The sequence below is a fragment of the Phoxinus phoxinus genome (genome assembly GCF_949152265.1).
Source record: "Phoxinus phoxinus genome assembly, chromosome: 21".
Taxonomy (NCBI): domain Eukaryota; kingdom Metazoa; phylum Chordata; class Actinopteri; order Cypriniformes; family Leuciscidae; genus Phoxinus; species Phoxinus phoxinus.
This window is the reverse complement of record NC_136896.1, coordinates 17,597,444-17,618,607: the sequence shown is the minus strand read 5'-3', so window position 1 is coordinate 17,618,607 and position 21,164 is coordinate 17,597,444. Positions and strand designations below refer to the sequence as shown.

The following is a 21,164-nucleotide window of genomic DNA, read 5'->3' as shown; positions in this document are numbered from 1 at the left end:
GTGTTTGTTATTTTTATTGTTGCATCCCAACCCTGTTGTCGTGTTTTCGTGTGTGCCTTTATTGTTATTTGTCATGTTTTGTTGGTTTGTGTCTTTGTCTCAGTCTGTCATGTCCCCTTGAGGAGCGTCTGGAAGCCGCTCCTTAAGGTGGGGGTTCTGTCATGATTCTCCCATCTAGTCCTTGTCTGTCTTTAAGTCTTGAGGCAGGATCATGACAGACCCATGTTTTATGTGCAAACACATGGCCTTGTTGGGTCATGTGCTTGTGTTGTCTCGTCATCTAACCCCGCCCTCCTTGTTATCCTCGTTTTGTCATTATTGCTTTACCTGTGTCACCTGTTATGTTATCATTAGTCTCCCTATTTAATCCCCTTGTGTTTGCTGTCCTGTGTCGGTTCATTGTTAATCCATGTCAAACCTTTGTCTGTGAGTATCTTGTCAAGAGCTGTTGCGCTATTGCCTGTATTAGTTGTTTGTTTTCTTGTAGTTATGTCACAGTCTCAGTCTAGTTAGTCTCCATTGTTCTGTCTATGTTTTGCCCCCTCGTGGGTTTTGTTTTCTGTTTTTGTCTTTAATAAACCTTGAGTGTCTGCATATCGTCTGCATTTGGGTTCTCTCCATCAACCTCTTAACAGAACTGCCCCACAGATATGATTCTCAGTGTATGATGGAATTCCACTGTTGGTATAGGATTTCTAAACCTCGCACAGCTAAATGTATTTTCAAGGAAGTCTTGTAAACCTTGAAGTTAACCCAAACCTGTGTCCTTTTGTCAGTATGACCAAAATTGATGTTGCCATTATCACCTCTGTTTGGCTTCCACTAGGGCTGCACGATTTGGGGAAATGTAATATTGCGATTATTGAGGTCAATATTGCGCTTTGTGACTTGCTTGGTTCTCAAGGAAGATGCATACACAGATGACTGATAATGCTGAAATGTGTATAGCAAACTAGCAACAACTAGAAATGCACAGTGTTTTCAAATTAAAATAATATTTTTACAAAATTTCTTTGCATTACTGCAAATTTGTTATTCTCTCAATAGTACAGCTAAATAAAATGATTAGAATAAGTCAATTTGTAGGTTAATGAAAATAAGATATTTTGTCCAAATAAACAGGGACATTTAAGCAGGATTTAACATACTTTGTGTTAACTCTTTTGAAAAGGAAACTGGATATAAAAGTGTGGTTCACTCAATCGAACCACTACAACTGTTGTCGGTCATTTAAAAAACAACTGGTACTTCAAATCCTCTTTCTAAAAAAGTTCTACTTACTGTATCACGTGAGAGGTTCTTTGCCAAAAAACAAGCATATCCACCTTGTTTGGTTTCAAACAGGAGCGATGTTTCGATACAATATTACCACTAGTGCTAAAAGCTCTCTCTGATGCAGAGCTTGTATTTCTGAGCTAGTTTGCATAGCCTAGGGAAGTTTATTTTGTGAAACTTCCACCATTTCAGTGGATCTTCCCCGTGGTCTACACATGGCATGTAATTGTTGAGTTCAGCAGCCTCTGTTTCTCTAAACTGTACCAGCAGGTGGATTTTTCACATCCAGGCTATTCTTGTCCATCGCTGCAGTGCTTTGGGCTTCAGGCTGCTGCTGGTGAATTTCCTGAAACAAATAAAAAATGCACATGTTTTAGAAATCTGTTACATGGAATTCTTACCAGTTAAGTAAACTGTGGTTTCACTCACTATCAACTCGGAGATGACTCGCTCCTTTGAGGTCTGGGTCTCTTCTGCAGAGATGTATTGTGTTTGGAACCTTGGGTCTAGGAATGTAGACATGTTTAGCAGGTCCTGCTAGAATTCATATTTCTTGTTGAGGTCGTTCAGAATTTTTTATTTCAGTGATTTGGTCAGGCCAGTGCCCTCTTCCTCTTCAGCCAGCACTGAGGTGTTCAAAAGATGAAGAGCAGGCTTCACGCAAGATATGCCCACATAACGTTCCCCTGACAGGGCGTCTGTGAAATCCTGGAGTGGGCTGAGTGCCTTGTTCACAGATTCCAGGGCCTCCACGTCCTGCCATGAGGGCAGTAGGTGTCTACTTAGTGGTCTGCAGAGAGAACCTTGGACAAAGTATTTTGCTGCTCCAGGACTCTTGCTATCATTTTCTGAGTGGAACCCCATCATGTTGAGCAGTCTGTCACCATGGCATGCTCTGGGAGGTTAACCATGCAGCAACATAGTGTCGGCCCAGATCCGGCCCACATCTGTGTGGAATCCACATATAAGTTGCTGTCTGGGTGAGCTCTCTTTGTGCTTCCCTCAAGGCCACTCTCTTCTTCCACCCATTGGAGAAGTGGCCCACAATATTCCTGCATATCCCAGTAGCCCTTATCTTTCAGAGCATTTCCTGTGAATAAGACAAAACATTTACTTACGGCATTGCAAAACATTTCATGTTCACACTCTGACCAGTTACACACTAATAGCATAAATCAGTAATACAAAATAAAAACAAACACAGTTAATATTCATGTTACCCCTCTAAGAATGATCATGCAGTAGTAGACAAATAGCTGTGGCAGAAGTCATTTACACACAACCATCTCTTCCAGAATTATGCTTCAGTAATTACCCCTAAATGAAAAGGCCACTCTTAATATGCTTTGTGGCACACAGAATTCTACACTGTTTTTAACATTGTTATTATAAATCAACAGTACAACTACCCCACAACCCCATGGTTAATTGCTGTCCTCTTAAAAGTACAATAGTATAAAATATTTGCTGCAGACTAATAACAAAAGATGAAATCAATTTAACTTACAGATGGCCAGATGAAGTCTATGCCCACTGGAACCTAGACCACTGACACTGATGGTACCTCATGTCCAGTGTGTGGATCATTTTCTGAAAACACCCTTTGCTAACGGTGTATATGGGCATCATGTCTCTTGCCAAGCCGTGCGTTATGGAGTCTGGTTTCTTTATATGTCTGTAAAGTCTTGTCATATGGCGCGAGACTCGCAAACGCATCTTTAATTGTGCTGGGTTTTTTTCAGCTTACAGGTTGTTCTTTGTTTTGTTCAGCTGTCTCTGTACTAATTTGGGCTTTCACTGTCATGCACTCATCATACTTTTCTGTAATATTTCAGGTGCTGATATAAATTTGTTGTGTTGCCACGTGCAACTTTAATTTAGCTTCTGCACAGTACCTCTCTCTGCTCGGTGTCGGTCATCTTATTGCCAAAATATCGCCATATAACAGAGGTAGCATTTTTTTCTGGCCACCAGTTCAGTGTCCGTCTGCTCGGCATCCATCTTCACCGACAGTATTCTCCACACTGCACGGCGGAAAGTCACATGACATGACCATACGTGCCACTGCCTAAACTGAAACTGACTGGCCTTCTTTTTATTAGTGGTGTAGAAAATGGGCAAACAGTTTTCAGAGAAAATGGGTTTCACAATCCACACATGTATTTAGTTATTTCCTAAAATCGCAGCATTTTTCCATCATAGGCACAGGCTGACATTGCAATTGTGATTAATCGTGCAGCACTACTTCCAACCTCCCTTATGACCAATCTTTATTCCATCGAACAGATGGATGATATCCTTGAGGAAGTTGATGGCCTTTTCATACTCCTTCATCTTGGTCATGCTTAGGGCTGTATTTGGATGGTGAGACGACATGAGATCAAAACAATGATCAACTTGCTCCAGGAACCATGCTGTTGTCAGGAAGGTGAGAGGGCAGTTTTCTTGATGCACCAGCACTTGTGGCCTTACTAAATACATTGAGAGCGTTACCAACTTTCATTTTCTTAAAGTGTTTTGGCTCGATGGCTGCAGCTGATAGATGGGGAGCAATATTTAATGCCATCCCTTCTTGAAAAGACAATAAAAGTCCTTAATCGAAGACCTCTTTCAACACACCAGGCTTAAATCTCACACACTGCATCCTTCTTTGCAGGGTTCTTATTCCTGGCAGGGACTTGTAACCTGTTAGACCGGCTGCAAAGCTAACTTTGAACTCCTCCTTAACGTCATTGCTCCATTTAATCCATTTAATCCCTTTTGTAGTTTGTCTCCATAATGCCTTGGTTTTGTCTTTTGAAAAATGTCTCTTTACATTTTTTTCCCTAATTTTTATTGTCTTCTTAACAGCTCGCAAGGTCACAGATCGTAAGACAATTCTTTAAAGGCAACTTCTGCTGCAGGTAAAGTGTGGTGACATGCCTTGGTTTACCTGAACGAGAAAAGTCTGGTGCAGCTAAAATGCACAAAACCAAAGCATGAGCAATTACTACATATTGTAATACAATGACAACATAATTAAAGGTAAGAAATGTAATTGAGGTACTAACAGGATGTCTGGGTTTCTTGGCCCTGAATGCGTCTGCCTCTCTTCCAGTATATGTTGGAGGTAGCAACTTGTCTTTGATAACCATCTTTGCCATTGCTTTCACATGCGTGAGGCGTTCAGCTTTAATAAAGCAAGCCATGAAAAGCTGCTTGTCATGAACTTGTGCTCCAATGTTTTGGTCCCCTGCTAATATTTCAAATGACTTGTTATGAAGTTAGGTGAACTTAATAATTATTGAATCAAGTGCAGCTAACAGTCACAGATAATATTTGACAAATTGTTAAATTCCAACCTGGAAAAACATGATATACTCCTTTAGGATAGCGAGTGCAACCAGGTATACGCTTAGCTGCAGCTCAGTTGCAGTAGCCTCAACCACCTTAGTGCTTACCCTCTTATTTATATCCGTCCCTTAGAGTTAATAGGGTAAAATTGTTGTCACGTTATGAAATAAAAAAAATTCTCCAATGCATGTTGGCCACAATTATTGGCACCCCTAGAAATTCTTATGAGTAAAATATCTTAGTAAAGTACATTCCTATTCATATTTTTTTTAGCACAGAATGGTGACAAAGAACATGAATTTGTGCATCAAAAGATTGTTGAGCTTCACAAAATAGAAAGTGTCTGTAAGAAAATAGCTAAAGCATTAAAAAATACCCATTTCTACCATCAGGGCAATAATTAAAAAGTTCCAATCAACTAAAGAATTTACAAATCTGCCTGGAAGAGGACATCTATATCATCCTAATGCAGGGTGAGGAGGAAAGTTTGGGGCTAAAGACTCTCCAAGGATCACAGCTGGAGAGTTGCAGAGATTAGTTGAGTCTTTGGTGTAAGAAAACCTTCAAATAAAATGTATAAAACAGCACCTATATCACCACAAGTTGTTTGGGATGGTTTCAAGAAAAATCCTCCTCGCTCATCCAAAAACAAACTCCAGCGTATTCAGTTGTCAGACACGACTGGAACTTTAAAAGGGACCTGATTCTATGGTCAAACTTTTTTTTTTTTTTTAAATAGCTTTTTGACAGCAAACACACTAGATGGGGTATTTATCCCTGTTTGCACCTATGTCCATGGTTAAGTATACTGCTGGATCTTTAATGTTGTGGGCCTATTTTTTTTTGCTGGAGGTCCCATGTATCATGGATTTTAGCAAATACCAACAGATAAAAAATCAATACCTGACCGCTTCTGCTATAGAAGTCTTTTAATGGGCCATGGTTGGATCTTTTATCAAGACAATGATTCAAAATAAACATCAAAATCAACACAAAAATGTGTCACTGAGCAAAAAAATAAGCTTCTGCCATGGCTGTTCCAGTTTCCTGACCTGAACCTTACAGAAAATGAGTGGGGTGAACTGAAGAGAAGAAGCACCAACATGGAGCAGGGAAGCCTCTGCGCTCAGGAAGCCAAAATGGACCTTATACGCAGGCACCATTCTCTCTGTTGCACTGCTCACATCATATGCAGAGCACCTAGCGTTTTCAACTGGCTAAAAACGCTTTGGTGGACACACGGCATGGCGCTCCAGACTCATATCCAGTTGGTGGCGGTAATGCACCTAAGTTGCGTTGCAAACCGCCATTAAAACTTAGAAGAAGAAGAAGAGGAAGAAGACGACGAAGAAGAACGTGGATGAATAGTAGCCTAATATGTGGTAGAAAAAGAGAAAAAAAGTCTGATTTCTGGAAGTAAATGAATCATTTTATTAAAAGGAAGCTGCATTTTTAATCAATATTTCCAAGACTCAATAATAAAGACGCTTCTGGTAAGTGATCTGTTTGAGATGCAGGAAGGTCACAATATCCTCATTTCAGTAACATCAGCTCTTCAGTGAAAATGAAAGTAAACTGCGCTGACACATCATCTGATTATTATAACAAGTGAGATTTGACAGAAATGTGCTTACTTCGCGTATAGGATGCGTCTGTTCTGTGTATCTGTGTTCATTTAATAGCCTACATGATCCGGACAGAACTTCGTGCCATTTCAAAACGTGCTGCTTTTATTTTTTTAACAGTGAAGCGGTAATTAATCGCAATAGCGTCCTGTGAACACTGTATTGAGTGTTTTGAGCACGGAGATGAGATTTTTGCCTCTGCCATCACACAGGGCCTGTCCTAATACTTGCTGTCTTTGCACTTGGCCTCTTGTCTACGTAAATGATGTGTTTCCTGTATTTGGCCCAAGTGATTGAGTGGGCGTGAAGACCTCAAGTGGGTGTATAACTATTTTGATTTCCCGATGGGACAACATTACATCTTAGTAGTCTAACGATGCAAGTTGCGTTTTTACAGTGCTTTATTTACACATTTTCTATACTTTGCACTTTACAATGAATTGTTTAGAAGTCCCTATGTAACAGAAGACACAATTAATTAAGATGTTTCTAATTAAGTGATCAAAAGCCGTTCTGCAAAAATGTGCAAACACTGTGCTTTACTGCCAAATGATATGTTATCAAGTTCAAGTTCAAATTTATTGTCATTCCGCACAAAAATGTGCAAACACTGTGCTTTACTGCCAAATGATATGTTATATCTAATTAATTTAACTAACACTAAAAAGACTTGACATTGCACAATTTCAGGCCCCACGTGTTTGTTAAAGCAATGCATGATGGGATATTTTTAGCCTTAAATTCTTCTCTGATGCAGTTTTAGAGATGTGTATTTAGTATGTGTCAAGGGCACAAGAGTTTTGGCATTTTTCAGACCTGGGACAGTCTTATTTCCTGTTGCGTACATGCTCTCAAGTAGCCAAGACTGTGTTTATGAGTTTTGGGACAGGCCCATTTTTTCATCTGAACAGCTTCTTTTATTGAAAAATAAATCTGTTTTTTAGAACCCCCTAGATTTGTAATAATACTATTTGTATTGTGTTTCTTTTGCAGGTAAATGTGAGAAGATGGTATTAAAAGAGATTCCAACAGACAATATTACTCGCCCTTTGGGCCGGAATGAGGTCATAGGTTTACTCTTCCGCCTCACAATATTTGGTGCCGTCACTTATTTCACAATAAAGTGGATGGTTGACGCTATTGATCCAACAAGAAAACAGAAAGTTGAGGCACAAAAACAGGTAGACAGTTTAATTTCATGGAAATATACATTTGTGTGATTTTTAGACATGGAAAAGCAATGAAGTGTAACTGTTTATATGCGGGTCCAAGTTTTAAGTATAACTTAAGTGCAGGTTTATAACTTTTGACAATCCTTAGCATCACCAAAGGCTGGAGTTTAATCATGTGAAGTTTTGTTGCCCGCTCACAGGCAGAGAAACTCATGCGGCAGATTGGAGTGCAGAATGTGAAGCTTTCTGAATATGAGATGAGTATTGCCGCTCATCTTGTGGATCCGTTGACTATGCAGGTGAGGAATGATTTCACCATCTGACTTTATTTACCAGTAGTTAAAGGGTTAGTTCACCCAAAAATGAAAATAATGTCATTAATGACTCACCCTCATGTCGTTCTAAGCCCGTAAGACCTCCGTTCATCTTCGGAACACAGTTTAAGATATTTTAGATTTAGTCCGAGAGCATTCTGTCCCTCCATTGAAACTGTATATACAGTATACTGGCCATGTCCATAAAGGTAATAAAAAGATCATCAAAGTAGTCCATGTGACATCAGTGGGTTAGTTAGAAGTTTTTGAAGCATCGAAAATACTTTTTGGTCCAAAAATAACACAAAATAAGACTTTATTCAGCATTGTATTCTCTCCCGGGTCTGTTGTCAATCCTTCACAGTTACGCTGCTGACGTAAGACGCTGATGACGTGTTATCTGGTGCGCCCGAGCTTCGTTTACAGTCTGAGGGAGACGCACGCTATATTCAAGCTATTCTACATTGTTTGCGTGGATATCATTTTTTTAATGGTGCGTAAATGTGCATGTCGCGGATGAGACACTTTTACAGCGTGCGTTTCCCTCAGACTGTAAACGAAGCTCGGGCGCACCAGAAATACACGTCATCAGCGCCTTACGCCATCAGCGTAACTGTGAAGGATTGACAACAGACCCGGGAGAGAATACAATGCTGAATAAAGTCTTATTTTGTGTTATTTTTGGACCAAAAAGTATTTTCGATGCTTCAAAAACTTCTAACTAACCCACTGATGTCACATGGACTACTTTGATGGTCTTTTTATTACCTTTATGGACATGGCCAGTATACTGTATATACAGTTTCAATGGAGGGACAGAATGCTCTCGGACTAAATCTAAAATATCTTAAACTGTGTTCCGAAGATGAACGGAGGTCTTACGGGCTTAGAACGACATGAGGGTGAGTCATTAATGACATTATTTTCATTTTTGGGTGAACTAACCCTTTAAGTGTGTCTAAAACAGTCTACTTTAGTTTTGTTAAGAGAATGCAAGTTACACACAACACATTGTAACACATGTTACATAAATCATGTGTGTCCACAGATTACATGGCATGACATTGCAGGTCTGGATGAAGTCATAACTGAACTGAAAGACACCGTTATACTTCCGATCCAGAAGAGACATCTGTTTGAAGGATCCAGACTTCTTCAACCTCCCAAAGGCAGGCACTAGGATGAAAATGTTTCTATAAAGTGCTTATAAACTCAACTCCGCACTTTGTTCTGAGGTGGTTTGCCTGTCATCTTCTCAGGTGTGTTGCTGTATGGGCCTCCAGGCTGTGGGAAAACTCTTATAGCCAAAGCTACCGCCAAAGAGGCTGGATTCCGCTTCATCAACCTGCAGCCTTCCACTCTCACTGACAAATGGTACGGAGAGTCCCAGAAACTAGCCGCAGCCGTGTTTTCTCTGGCCATCAAGCTACAGCCCTCTGTTATCTTCATCGATGAGATTGGTAAATGCTTGTTGATTTTTATGCTTTGCATTTCCTTCATCCACCCCTAATATTGACATCCCAGTAGTATTAATTTAAGCTATGCTTTTAAAGCTATATCTCTTTAGCTTAATGGCACATTTATGAATCACTAGAAGTCTAATTTTGAACCTAACTTGGTTCCTGTTGCTCCTTTACAATCACATAATATGGCAATAAGTGGAATATTCTGTATACTTGTCATTTTTTAAAAGAACTTATATTGTCTTAAGATTCCTTCTTGAGGAGTCGCTCAAGTTCAGATCATGAGGCCACTGCCATGATGAAGGCTCAGTTCATGAGCTTATGGGACGGGCTGGAAACTGACTACAACTGCCAGGTACAATTCCCCATCTTTGTGAGGTTTACTGGGTTGATCAGTGACTCAAGATCCAAGTCAGATTCCTTTTCTATCTGACGTGTTGTGATTGTGTTTCACAAAGGTCATAATAATGGGAGCCACCAATCGGCCACAAGATCTTGATTCTGCTATACTCCGAAGGATGCCTACAAGATTCCACATCAACCAGCCGGTAAATCCACTGATTTTAGCTCAAAATATGTTTGATGGTTTAAATGAAATGTTCAGTTTTACTGTTGAATCATTAAACTCTGTAGTCATTCTTATAAATGATCGTTTGTCATTTGTATGCTTTTAGAATATGAAGCAGAGGAAAGACATATTGAAACTGATCCTGGATAATGAAAATGTAAGTATTTATTAATTGGACTGTTGTTGTTATTGAAAGTTGCAAATGCTGAATATGTTCTCCTTTTCTAAAGGTGGAGACTGCCGTGGACTTTGGTGAAATTGCTAAAAAGACTGACGGCTTCTCAGGAAGTGACCTCAGAGAGATGTGCCGAGATGCTGCTCTGCTTTGTGTGCGTGACTTTGTACACCAAGAAAGGTAAACACTTAAAGAGCTTCAGGACTTGTCCACATTAATACATTTTCATTTGAAAACTCATTTTTTCCTCTCCGTTTTGGCCATCCGTCGACACTGAGACTGCGTTTTTGTCAACAAAAACTACGCTTTTTCAAAATGCTCGCCCAAGTGGATACATTTGAAGTGTTGTAGTGTGGAATGGGATAACGAAGGTATTTGAAAACAATGGCATGTTTACTCATGTGATGCATATTGTACCCATAGATATCTATGGTTGTGCCAGCTATTCACTTTCATGTGTTGCTGCAGAATATAAATGTTCCTTTGTATAATCGACATACATTCCTGCAAAGATGACATACAATGTTCTCATAATTGCTGTCCTGCGGCAAAACATGATCAATTGCGTTTTAGACCAAACATGGAGTGGTGATTTTGAGTGCAAGCTGGATGCATCAGTGAGTGGTGGCGGGATATTTTGTTAAAGTATAATTCCGGTATTTAACACCTTGAGTCTATATTGTAGTTTGTTTTGGATGAACAAGAGTGGTGGACAACATTTTTTTGACAATGGTTCCTCTCTCAAGTTTTTGACTATAATATAATTGGCCATGGACCCATTTAACATTGGAGTCAATGGTCATGTCCCAAAATGTCATTAAAACAGCCAATAATGTTTGTTTACAAAACTGTTAAACTCACCGAGTGGTTAGTGGTGTTCGTTGATGATTATAAACAATATATCGTCGCAATATATGATTCCAATCCGTTTATTTTGCTATAGTGGAACTATTTTTTCAGACACTTCAACCGTGTAACTTCCGCTCAATATTTGAATCTGAAGCGTTAGCACACTTCCGACCACTTGATGGCGATAACCGATGTTTATGTCTCGCGGGACACTCACGGTCACAGTCGAGTTCAACTTCATATTGCACTGGTCAGTGGTCACGTCTTTCAATATGGTTAGAATTTGTGCGGTCAAAAACTGCGGTAAAGAGCTCTGCTCGCTAGCCTTATGAGAAACGGAAGCGAGCAAAAAGACTACATCGACCAAATGTAAACAGCCCCCTTTCCATTTCCGTTAGCGCATTTATATTAACGAGCACTCAGTCCTTCAACAGAATTCAATGGGATTTTACAAAATGACGAATAAAACACGACAGAAACTGTATTTCGCAACACTTTTTGTTTCTGGAACATCAACTAACATCACTAATCACTCGGTGAGTTGCACAGTTTTGTAAACGAACATTATTGGCTGTTTTAATGACATTTTCGGACATGACCATTGACTCCAATGTTAAATGGGTCCATGGCCAATTCTTTTATAGTCAAAAACTCGAGAGAGGAACCATTGACCAAAAAAAATTTGTCCACCACTCTTGTTCATCCAAAACAAACTACAATATAGACTCAAGGTGTTAAATACCGGAATTATCCTTTAATTAAATAATCGTGCCAGAAGAATAGCATGAGAACTTTACTATGTCTGCTCTCTCTCTATCATCTCGTGAGCTTTTATTACGTTTTACCCATACGCAGTAAGGTGACTTAAAGGATTAGTTCACTTTTAAAGTGAAAATTCTGTCATCATATACTCACCCTTAAGTTGTTTCAAACCTGTATGAATTTCTTTCCTCTGCTGAACACAAAGGAAGATATTTAGAAGAATGTCAGTAACCAGACAGTTTTTGGTTCCCAATGACTGCCATAGTAGGAAAAAAATATACTATGGCAGTCATTGGGAACCAAAAACTGTCTGGTTACCGACATTCTTCTAAATATCTTCCTTTGTGTTCAGCAGAGGAAAGAAATTCATACAGGTTTGATTGAAACAACTTAAGGGTGAGTATATGATGACAGAATTTTCATTTTAAAAGTGAACTAATCCTTTAAGTGCTTTCAGACGTTTCAGTGTGGATGAGCAACTTTTGGAAAATGCTAGTGTGGACGGAGAGCGTTTAGAAATGAAAACACCGTTTTTCAAACGTATTCGGATTAATGTAGACGGACGCTGCATGTACAATGTACCTCAGACTCCAAAATAGCCTCCCTTTTTTTATCTTTATCTGAAGTTTGAGGCTTGTCACCTTTACATTATGTCTGAAACATTATGAAACTTGCATTTGCGGTGCTCTCTTATTAATTCTTTTCCATCCCATGACAGTCCAGTGGAAGACTTCATCCGCCCAATCAGGCAGGAAGACATGCAGAGGGCAATCGAGAAGATGAAGAAGTCCAAATCTGCAGGAGTGCAAGAGGCGTTTATGCACGTACCACTGGACTGAATGTGATGCTGCTGTTTTAAAAGAACATGAAACTAAATTTGGTCTGTTTTTCTTTTTTTTGTGGCATGTCATGTTTTGTAAAAGGGGGAACTCAGGATTTATAAATGGTGGAATGGAGGCTTTTTTTCTCTAATCTTTTTTTTGCACTGTAATTTCCATATTCTGTTTTTGCCATTCAATCAATGAGCCTTAGCCTTATTCACGCACACACACACAAAACAAGTTTGAATTCTGAGTAAACCACTCTTAAGTAAATGGTCACATTTGAGTCAATGGGACAGTTTATGAAAGATTGAACGATTTACATAAAACTCATTCTGCTTGTGTTCCAAGAATGAGGTCCATTGTGTTTGTCTTTATAGGTTTGGTTTGGGTGGTGTTTCTTTATGAAGATGGGCAACAGTGTAGTTAGTATTTCCAGTAATGCATAAGGCACCTAATTTCCCCTGCAATAATAATTTTTTACATCAACGGTTTGTAACAATTTAGCTGATCTGTAAGAACAAAGTGTGTTTAGTAACAATTTGAACAACTCATCTGTTTGTTTTGCCCCAGTGATTGAATGATTTAAATTATAAACGCAAAGACTTGTTGGCCTTTTACATTGAATAAAATGTTTAAGTGTGAAATTTAGCTCAGATTAGAGAGAGTGCGATGGCCTGTTGTATAAATATTTATTTGTGAAACATTAAATATACTTGCACAAAATATTTAGGGCAAGTGACAAGCCACTGCTGTTTTTATTTCTGGGGTTTGAATGGGCAACGGACAATTTAATAAGTGGAAAGAAACCGTTTTCTTCTGGAGAAACGGTTATGGATTGATGCAAATTTTAGAATGCTGGCAATACATTGAACAATTGTACTGTATATACAAGGAACAATTGTTTACAAGTATTTTACAGTTATTAGGTTTCCTAATCCACAATAGTCCATTGCTCTATTCAATTTAAATGTGTTTAGAAGTCAGAATATATTTAAAATGTTGTTTACACTGTATAAAAATCGGAAGACCATCGTATTCTTTTAATTAAGGTTTATTGGAATTACTGCCCGATGCACATTGTATCAAATATTGTAAGAAATGACAAAGTGTAAATCTCGCAAGTTTGCACATATAGTAGAATGAAGTCCATACATTTCCTGTAAGACAATAAATATGTTTAGGTTGGTCCAATAAGAAAATGGCAAGACAATAAATATGCTCTTGTTCCTTCACATTGGATTCCTCAAGAGTTTCATGTTTATGCATTCAGCACAAATCTTTCACATTCATACATCACTCTTTACAGTAACTCGTTCATTTGGGAATATAACAGTAATGCCACTTTTACATTAAGGCACATGGACGTACAAAGAGATGGAAGTGCAAGACAATACTGTGGTTATACTCTACTGCCAGTACTGAATGTTTTTAAATTCTTACAAAGAATGTTAAAGAATTCAAATAGAATCTTTGTATACAATGAGAACAAGACGTTCTCCACTGGTGGAAATACTGCCAAGACAAGCACTTATCCGAATAAAATTCCAGTTGAGGTAGGCAAAATATTGGTCCCATTACTGTCAGGCATACTTTGATCAGACTATGTATATAACACATTTGAAACAGCAGTAGCTGTGTAGTTTGATCCATCTATGCTTTTATACTGGGTGATCTCAGGAACAAAATATACTGTATTTTAAAGAAATTAGCAGGGGATAAATATAGATAGCATTTATCTAAAAATGTGGTACATATGAGTCTAATAAACATGAATACATTTTTTTAAAAATCTCACTACAATGTAGGATTGTAGTATATACGAGTATATATGTCCTGTGTTCACTGGTCCTTCTGCAGAGAACTATAGTATTCAACTAGGACTTTCCACGCTTTGGAGGCCATGAAACCATCAGGGGGGTTCTCTCCGCTGCGGGCTAGGCTCCTCATTTTGGTCCCTGAGATGAACTCAAATTCACCATGTCTGAAAAAAAGAAAAGTTGTTGACTTGAGCTGCAGCTGTATATACAAATGTCTATAAATAGCAATACTAAAGTGATTTTAAATTCTTATTCTGATGAACAATAATGCACAAATAAAGTTCAAAATGAATGAAACGGAGAGCAGTCAAGACATGACAGAGGAATATTATTAGATGTCACTTTAAATAAACACAAAGCTAAATGTGACAGTCTTTATAATGGGTTTATGTGATGATTGGGTAACATTTTATTTTACAGTGTCTTTGTTACATGTTACATGTACTTGCTATAATAGTAAAAGTATATTATGCATAAATACATGTAACTAAACCAAAATCTAATCCTAACCCTATAGTAAGTTAATTAATATTACTCAGTACTTAAATGTATAATTACAATGTGTAACCAAATATTATTGTAGGTTAAATTAAAGTTGTTATAAGATTGATCATGTTGATCATGATTGATCAATGATCTGTAATTGTTCAAAAATTTCAAACAGAACAGATAGAATTAAAAAATTAATACAAAAAATTATGGCTTTCAATACCAATATATTTAAAGTTAAAAAGCTGTGCATTAAATATTATTGAAAAAATACTTTATCTTGATTCTACATTAATTTGGGGGTTTGATATATAAATATATTTATTATGGCAAATTTAAACTATTCACAGCCATAATATATAATAATATAATATGATAATAATAAATGAAATATGTACGCACCTCTCCTTGTCATAGTAGTCCATGGCCTTCTTAACTCTGTTGTATGCAGCAACTCTGAAGGGAATAATCTCAAGAGAGGTGAGGCCTGGTGCCATGGTCAGCACTTTTCCTCCATGTGTGGGCTCATACAGGTCCTTCTTTGTCTCCGGGTGGGGCAAACCTGCTGGATCTCGCCCTACAATGTAAAAGTTGGCCCCCGCGATCATCCTGGCCCGACAATGCCACTGTACCTATGAAAACATTCAGAATTTTTGCCCTTTTCAGAATTAATTTGACTCATTATTTGTGCTAAAAAAGATATTATTAAACAGCCTCTTATTTGTTTCAGTGTAACATGCTCAGGAAGAGTCTGACCTCTGTAGGCCCAGCATACATCATGGGTGAGGGGAAAATGGCCACGATTGTGTTTTCTGGATCCAGGACTCCTTCCTCTAGCACAGCAGCATGCTGTCTCATGCGCCAGTCCAGCGGTACGTCATCCTCTTTTGTCCATCCACCCAGAGGGTGCAGAAGCAGCACAGGCTTCTTGTAGCCTCGCTCGAGCAGACGCCGCTTAGTGTCCTGCATCAGGAGCGCATGGCCGTTGTGCACAGGATTACGCAGCTGGAATGCAAAAATGGCATCTGTGGGGAAAAGACACAATTGCAGAGGGTTTTGTCGTACTAGCAAATACTTATGGGGAGGATCCATGTTTCGCTTTTACCTGCTCTCATTTCTTTAAATTTCTGTCTTAGTTCCCGTGGAGTGAGACGGTACTGGTCAAGACCGTCATTCCACCTAAGTCTCTCAAACACCTCCAGGTCTCCACCAGCCAGCCAATCACCACTCTCCATTACCATCTGTACAAAGCATAAATGGTTTCATTTGATTGGCTGACTGTATTAGGAAATATAATATACAACTGTTTTAAAAGCAATGTCACAGAGATGTGTCCTCTCACCTTAATGTACGGATGTTGCGGGCATGTTGTCCCCCACTGCCTTGCACATCTCTCTTCCTTACGATGCTCATAAAACTCAGGGTTGCGCATGATTGCCACTTTTTGACCTTTGAACTCCAGTGCAAAAGCAGTGTAACCGTCCAGCCTCTCCTTGTCGTCCTTGGATACGGGCAGCACAATGGGAACAGACAAGTTGATGATCCCACCTAAACATAAAAGATTATTGTTACTTTTTTTATTTTTAACAATACTATTATTATTATTATTTAATATTATGTTGGATATTATTATATTCACTAAATATGCAAACTGAATAACTAAGTAAATGATTAAATATTACTAATTAGACGTATATTATTATTAAATGAATATTCAATATTAAATAAACTACCGTTCTGAAGTTTGGGATCGGAAGGATTTTTTGTTTTTGAAAGAATACAGAATAAATAAAATAATTGTTTATTTAAACAAGAATACAGTAAAAACAGTAATATTGTGAAGTATCACAGTTTTTATGAATTGATGAAACGTTAAATACAATTCTCTGAACCAAATTCTCATTAGCCTACACACATTTATCACTAAAAAACATTTTGCACTTATGCATTCATGTTTCAAAACGTTAAACATAGGCAATTATATTATACAATTATAAATATATTGTATAATTATTTTGTATATATAAAATATTTATATATAATATAAATTATGTATAAATATATATACAGTATACATGCAAATATTTCTTAAATATATACATGTATATGTGTGTATTTATATAAACAAAATAATTATACAAAGTACACACACATTATGTAAACACAAACTTATATTTTGGATGCGATTAATTGCGATCAATCATTGCACAGCCCTAATTTATTTAAAATAGAAATATTTTGCAATATTATGAATGTCTTAAAAACAAGTGTAAGTAAGTATATGTGTGTGTTTATGTGTATTATATAAATGTACATATTCACATTCACACACACACACACGTAAATATATACATTTATACATTTAATATGTTAATTTAAAAAATGTTCTTTGAAATACAGTAGACACTTTAAAACTATAATTTTTTAAGGGTGATGATCGGTTTGAAATGTCTTTACCATCAAGCAAAGTTCCAAAGTGCATGACTTGCAGGAACTCTCTCTCCCTCATGAATCCCCTCAGTGGAGTCGCCCACCCCTCAGCCAGAACCTGCACCCACTGCAAATCCAGCTACAAGACCAACGAGAAACACACAAACAGCACTTTAATTTTATCTCATGACAAGAACGACAGTTTGCCACAAAATAACACCTATGAATTACGACAGTTCATTTTTTTCTACAGTAGTTATTTCAGTAGCTCTTGCAGAACGTAAATTATGCAGTAGATTTGGGTTTCCAAACACCAAGTTACAGTGAAAAGCTGTCAGTTAACTGAACTGTGAGGAAATGCCTGTGGTGTAACAAGCAGGGCAGTTGATTTCCACAGCAGTAGTAGGCATGTGTGTGTTCACGAAAGGTTGCATTACCTCCGTGATGGTTACAGTGGGGAGTATATTGGCATCACTCAGCACCAGGTCCAGCTTGTTTTCAGGAACAAAGAGCTCATTCACTTCCTCTGTCACACCAGTGGGCACAATATCCTGTGAGAACAAATCATCTGGTCAGTGGCGTTTTAACGTCCCTCAAGAGAATACTGACAGTCTGTCAGCTGGCACAAAGAAAGGGACAACTGACAAAACACAATATCTATTTAATGACCAGAAATGAAAGACGGACCCACCTGTTCCTTCAAGAGATCCACTAGCTGAAGAATGCAGTCATTGACAGTGAGCTCTCCAGTCTTCAACACAAGCTCAGGGGCTTCAGGTTTCTCATAGTCAGAGTCTATTCCTGTAAAACCTACATGAAGCAAAATGTAGTTGAAAAGTTTACTAGATACTCTGAATTTAATCACATTATTGGTAAATGATTGCTCCGAATTAATAAAGGGATAGTTCACCCAATTCATACAGGTTTGTAAATTATGATAGAATTTTCATTTTTGGGTGAACTATCCCTTTCAGTCCAAAAAAAAAAAAAGAATAGTACTGTGTAATGTTTTCAACGTTCAAATATTTTCTTCTATCCAAGATAAATATGACGAGACAGCAATAAATCATGTGTTTATAGATTTATTTTCCTGAAAAAAATCTTCTAAATACCTTTAATCTCTCCAGCACGGGCCTTTTTATAAAGTCCTTTGACATCTCTGCTCTCACACACCTCCAGTGAGGCATTTATAAACACCTCAAAGAATGGCAGACCTGCATTCTCATGAATCTTCCTGGCATCGTTTCGATCCTGTTGTGAGCACACGTAAAATCACGCTCTTAATGCATCATGTTGCAGAAATGATTTAAAAAATTTTATAATTTGGGAACCTCTGATTTCACCAAACCTTTGTAAATGGAGAAATGAAACTAGTGATGCAAACCAGTCCGGCATCCGCAAACAGTTTGGCGACTTCAGCAATACGTCGAATGTTCTCTTCTCTGTCTGTGGCTGTGAAGCCCAAGTTCTTATTCAAGCCATGTCGAATGTTGTCACCGTCGAGCGAGTAGCACGGAATGGCGTGGGAAACTAGATATTCCTCCAGAGCAAATCCAATTGTAGTCTTTCCAGCACCAGACAGCCCTGTAGTGAAAAAATATAGAACTGAGCTACCCTCAACTCACATAAATACACTTTTATTGTATGGGGGGGGGGGGGGAAGCAATATTTCATGTGAATAGTGACTGAGATCATTCAACAACATCTCTGTTCCATAGAAGAAAATAAGTCATACAGGTCTGAACATGAGGGGGAGTTAATGATGAATTTTCATTTTTGAGTGAACTATACTTTTCATTTGATCCATCTAATTTTCTCCTGGAAGTCTCACAGGAGAAATTCCCACCTGTCAGCCAAACAGTACATCCACGAAATCCAGCTCTGGTCCCAACCACTTGGCCACGCTTGCTTCTACTCACATGGTGAGCCTGATAAACAACATTGGTTGCTCTCTGCATGTCCTAAAGTGGATATACACGATACACATGATGTGAAAAGTAAGACTGAGAACAATTTGCAAATCTGAGCCTAAAGCCCCATTTCCATCTTTACTGATAACGACAGTGTGTTTCTATAGGGACAATGGGTCAGATTCACAAGTGTTTGTAGGGATAGTAAACCCAAAATCCAAATTCTGTCATTTACTCACCTTCGTGCCATTACAAACCTAAAAGAAAATATTTTGAGAAATGTATCAATGTTTTTTATCCATACAATAGAAGTCAATGGTCACCAAGACTGTTTGGTTACCAATATTCTCCAAAATATTTTCTTATATGTTCCACAGCAGAAAGACATACAGGTTTGGAACAACATGAGGCTAAGTATATTATGAAATAATGTTTATTTTTGAACAAGCGGTCCCTTTAATTTTAACTTCTATTATTACATTTTAACTTCAAACTTCAGGACTGAGGAGGGAGGGGCTTCAGAAAGAGAAATGAAGAAACAAAAAGGGCCATTCATGCAGGGCCATGGAGAGGTGGCCAGTTGGATCAGAGCCATCTATCTCTCTCTCTCTCTCTTTCTCTCTCTACACCCAGGCTCCTTGGATACACAGGAAATCCCAGCTTGATGCAAGTAACCCTGGGGTTTGTTAATTCCCATTGGTACACAGTGTCCCTTTGACTGAGGATATGCAAAATCTGGCTTCATAGTAACTGTTACAAATAACATTAATCTTAAATGGGATTTGTGTGGTTATATTGCAGAACCAGAAAACGCTGTATGCAGCATGGCGGAATGCATAGTTCTGTCATGTAAAACAAAGCCAGACATTCTATAAAAGACGTGACCCCTAAAAAAAACCTTAACAACATAACATCAGCCATTCAAATTAATTTAAGCCCAATGCCAAATCTAGACAAGTTGATGAAAAGGATAAACCTGAATCATAACATCCTGCCACATCACCAAATATTTTCAATATCCAATATCTCGTGTTATTTTAAGCGACTGTCACTCATCCAAGTTCCAGAAGTTAAAGTTACACCGTTGAGAAACTCAATTAGCTAAGCTACTTTGTGTGAATGTAGCCTAAACCCTTAAACCAAAACTAGAAATAGTACAGAAGACTTCTGATATGGTTTTAAAGTCTGTTGAAATTTCGTAGCTATTTTAAAAAGTTTAGCGAGAAAGAAAGAAAAAGACTGAACTTCAGCAAACGTACCGTTCTCTGCTTTTTCAACCCAGACATGATGTCACAACGCGAACACGCTGGTCAGAGCTTTCTAAAAAATGTGACCCTTTGGGACTAACACAGAATAAAATAAAGTGAAGTTAGTGGAAGTCAGGATAAACTGGACACGTAGCACTCAGCGTTCTTCCTGAACCCCTCCCACCCATCAGCGTGCGCTGCTCACGTCACCATCACGAATACACACACTGACTGCATTGATTCTCGGTTAGCTACTCAACATCTCTCTCCCCGCACACAGAGAGTAATAATAGCCTACAACACACACAGATACATTAGGCCTGCCGCCTATATAAACATGAAGGGAAAAAACATTATTGAATTCTTACTGCTGCTCTGATCTGGGGTTGACAACTTCCATCTCAATCTCAGCCAACCCACATGGACCCACTAAAAAGAAAAGAAAAACTTTAATAACATTAACAATTTTTTTTTTTTACAATGCACCACATTAACCACATATAATGATTTTTTTTTTTAAAGAAATGTCGGTAACACTTTACAATATGGTTTTATTAGTTAACATGAAGAATGAACAAGACTTCTACAGCATTCATGAAGCTAAATTAATGTTAATTTCAACATACTTAATTAAAATCAAAAGTTGAGCTTGTTAACATTAGTAAGGCTAATGCACTGTGAATGAACATGAACAAACAACTAATGACTGTATTTCTATTAATAACATTAACAAAGGTTAATAAATACTGTAACATATGTTTTGTAGTTCATATAGTTAATTAACTAATGTTAATGAAACCTTATTGTTAAGTGTTAACGAAATTTCTTTTCGAGAAAAAAAATTGTGTTTACAAAAGAGTTGACTAGTGCAGATACTATTTTGCATATTAGTAATTAAATACTAATATAAT

General features: G+C 37.9%; 3 protein-coding genes across 5 annotated transcripts in view; 2 read left to right on the top strand and 1 right to left on the bottom strand.

The window, feature by feature from the left end:
- Window positions 1-21,164, top strand: part of rsph10b (radial spoke head 10 homolog B) — a 231,345-nt gene that overhangs the window by 119,781 nt on the left and 90,400 nt on the right. The window lies entirely within an intron of this gene.
- atad1b (ATPase family AAA domain containing 1b) lies at window positions 5,648-13,104 on the top strand. The gene is made up of 10 exons (XM_079596145.1): window positions 5,648-6,101; window positions 7,227-7,414; window positions 7,606-7,704; window positions 8,768-8,888; window positions 8,979-9,179; window positions 9,431-9,537; window positions 9,641-9,730; window positions 9,857-9,907; window positions 9,981-10,105; window positions 12,255-13,104. Exons 2-10 carry the CDS (start codon window positions 7,241-7,243, stop codon window positions 12,373-12,375), a joined length of 1,089 nt encoding a protein of 362 aa, XP_079452271.1. The 5' UTR covers window positions 5,648-6,101; window positions 7,227-7,240; the 3' UTR covers window positions 12,376-13,104.
- papss2b (3'-phosphoadenosine 5'-phosphosulfate synthase 2b) lies at window positions 13,403-20,558 on the bottom strand. 3 transcript variants are annotated; one of them, XM_079596122.1, is made up of 13 exons: window positions 20,266-20,428; window positions 19,246-19,263; window positions 18,943-19,057; window positions 18,445-18,680; window positions 18,209-18,347; window positions 17,788-17,906; window positions 17,534-17,647; window positions 17,124-17,235; window positions 16,009-16,214; window positions 15,772-15,907; window positions 15,423-15,691; window positions 15,069-15,298; window positions 13,403-14,341 (listed from the first exon to the last, which is right to left on the bottom strand). In XM_079596122.1, exons 1-13 carry the CDS (start codon window positions 20,290-20,292, stop codon window positions 14,200-14,202), a joined length of 1,863 nt encoding a protein of 620 aa, XP_079452248.1. In that variant the 5' UTR covers window positions 20,293-20,428; the 3' UTR covers window positions 13,403-14,199. The 3 variants fall into 3 exon arrangements, with proteins under 3 accessions (XP_079452248.1, XP_079452250.1, XP_079452249.1); XM_079596124.1 differs by lacking the exon at window positions 19,246-19,263 and having other exon boundaries at window positions 20,252-20,558; XM_079596123.1 differs by lacking the exon at window positions 19,246-19,263 and having other exon boundaries at window positions 20,266-20,558.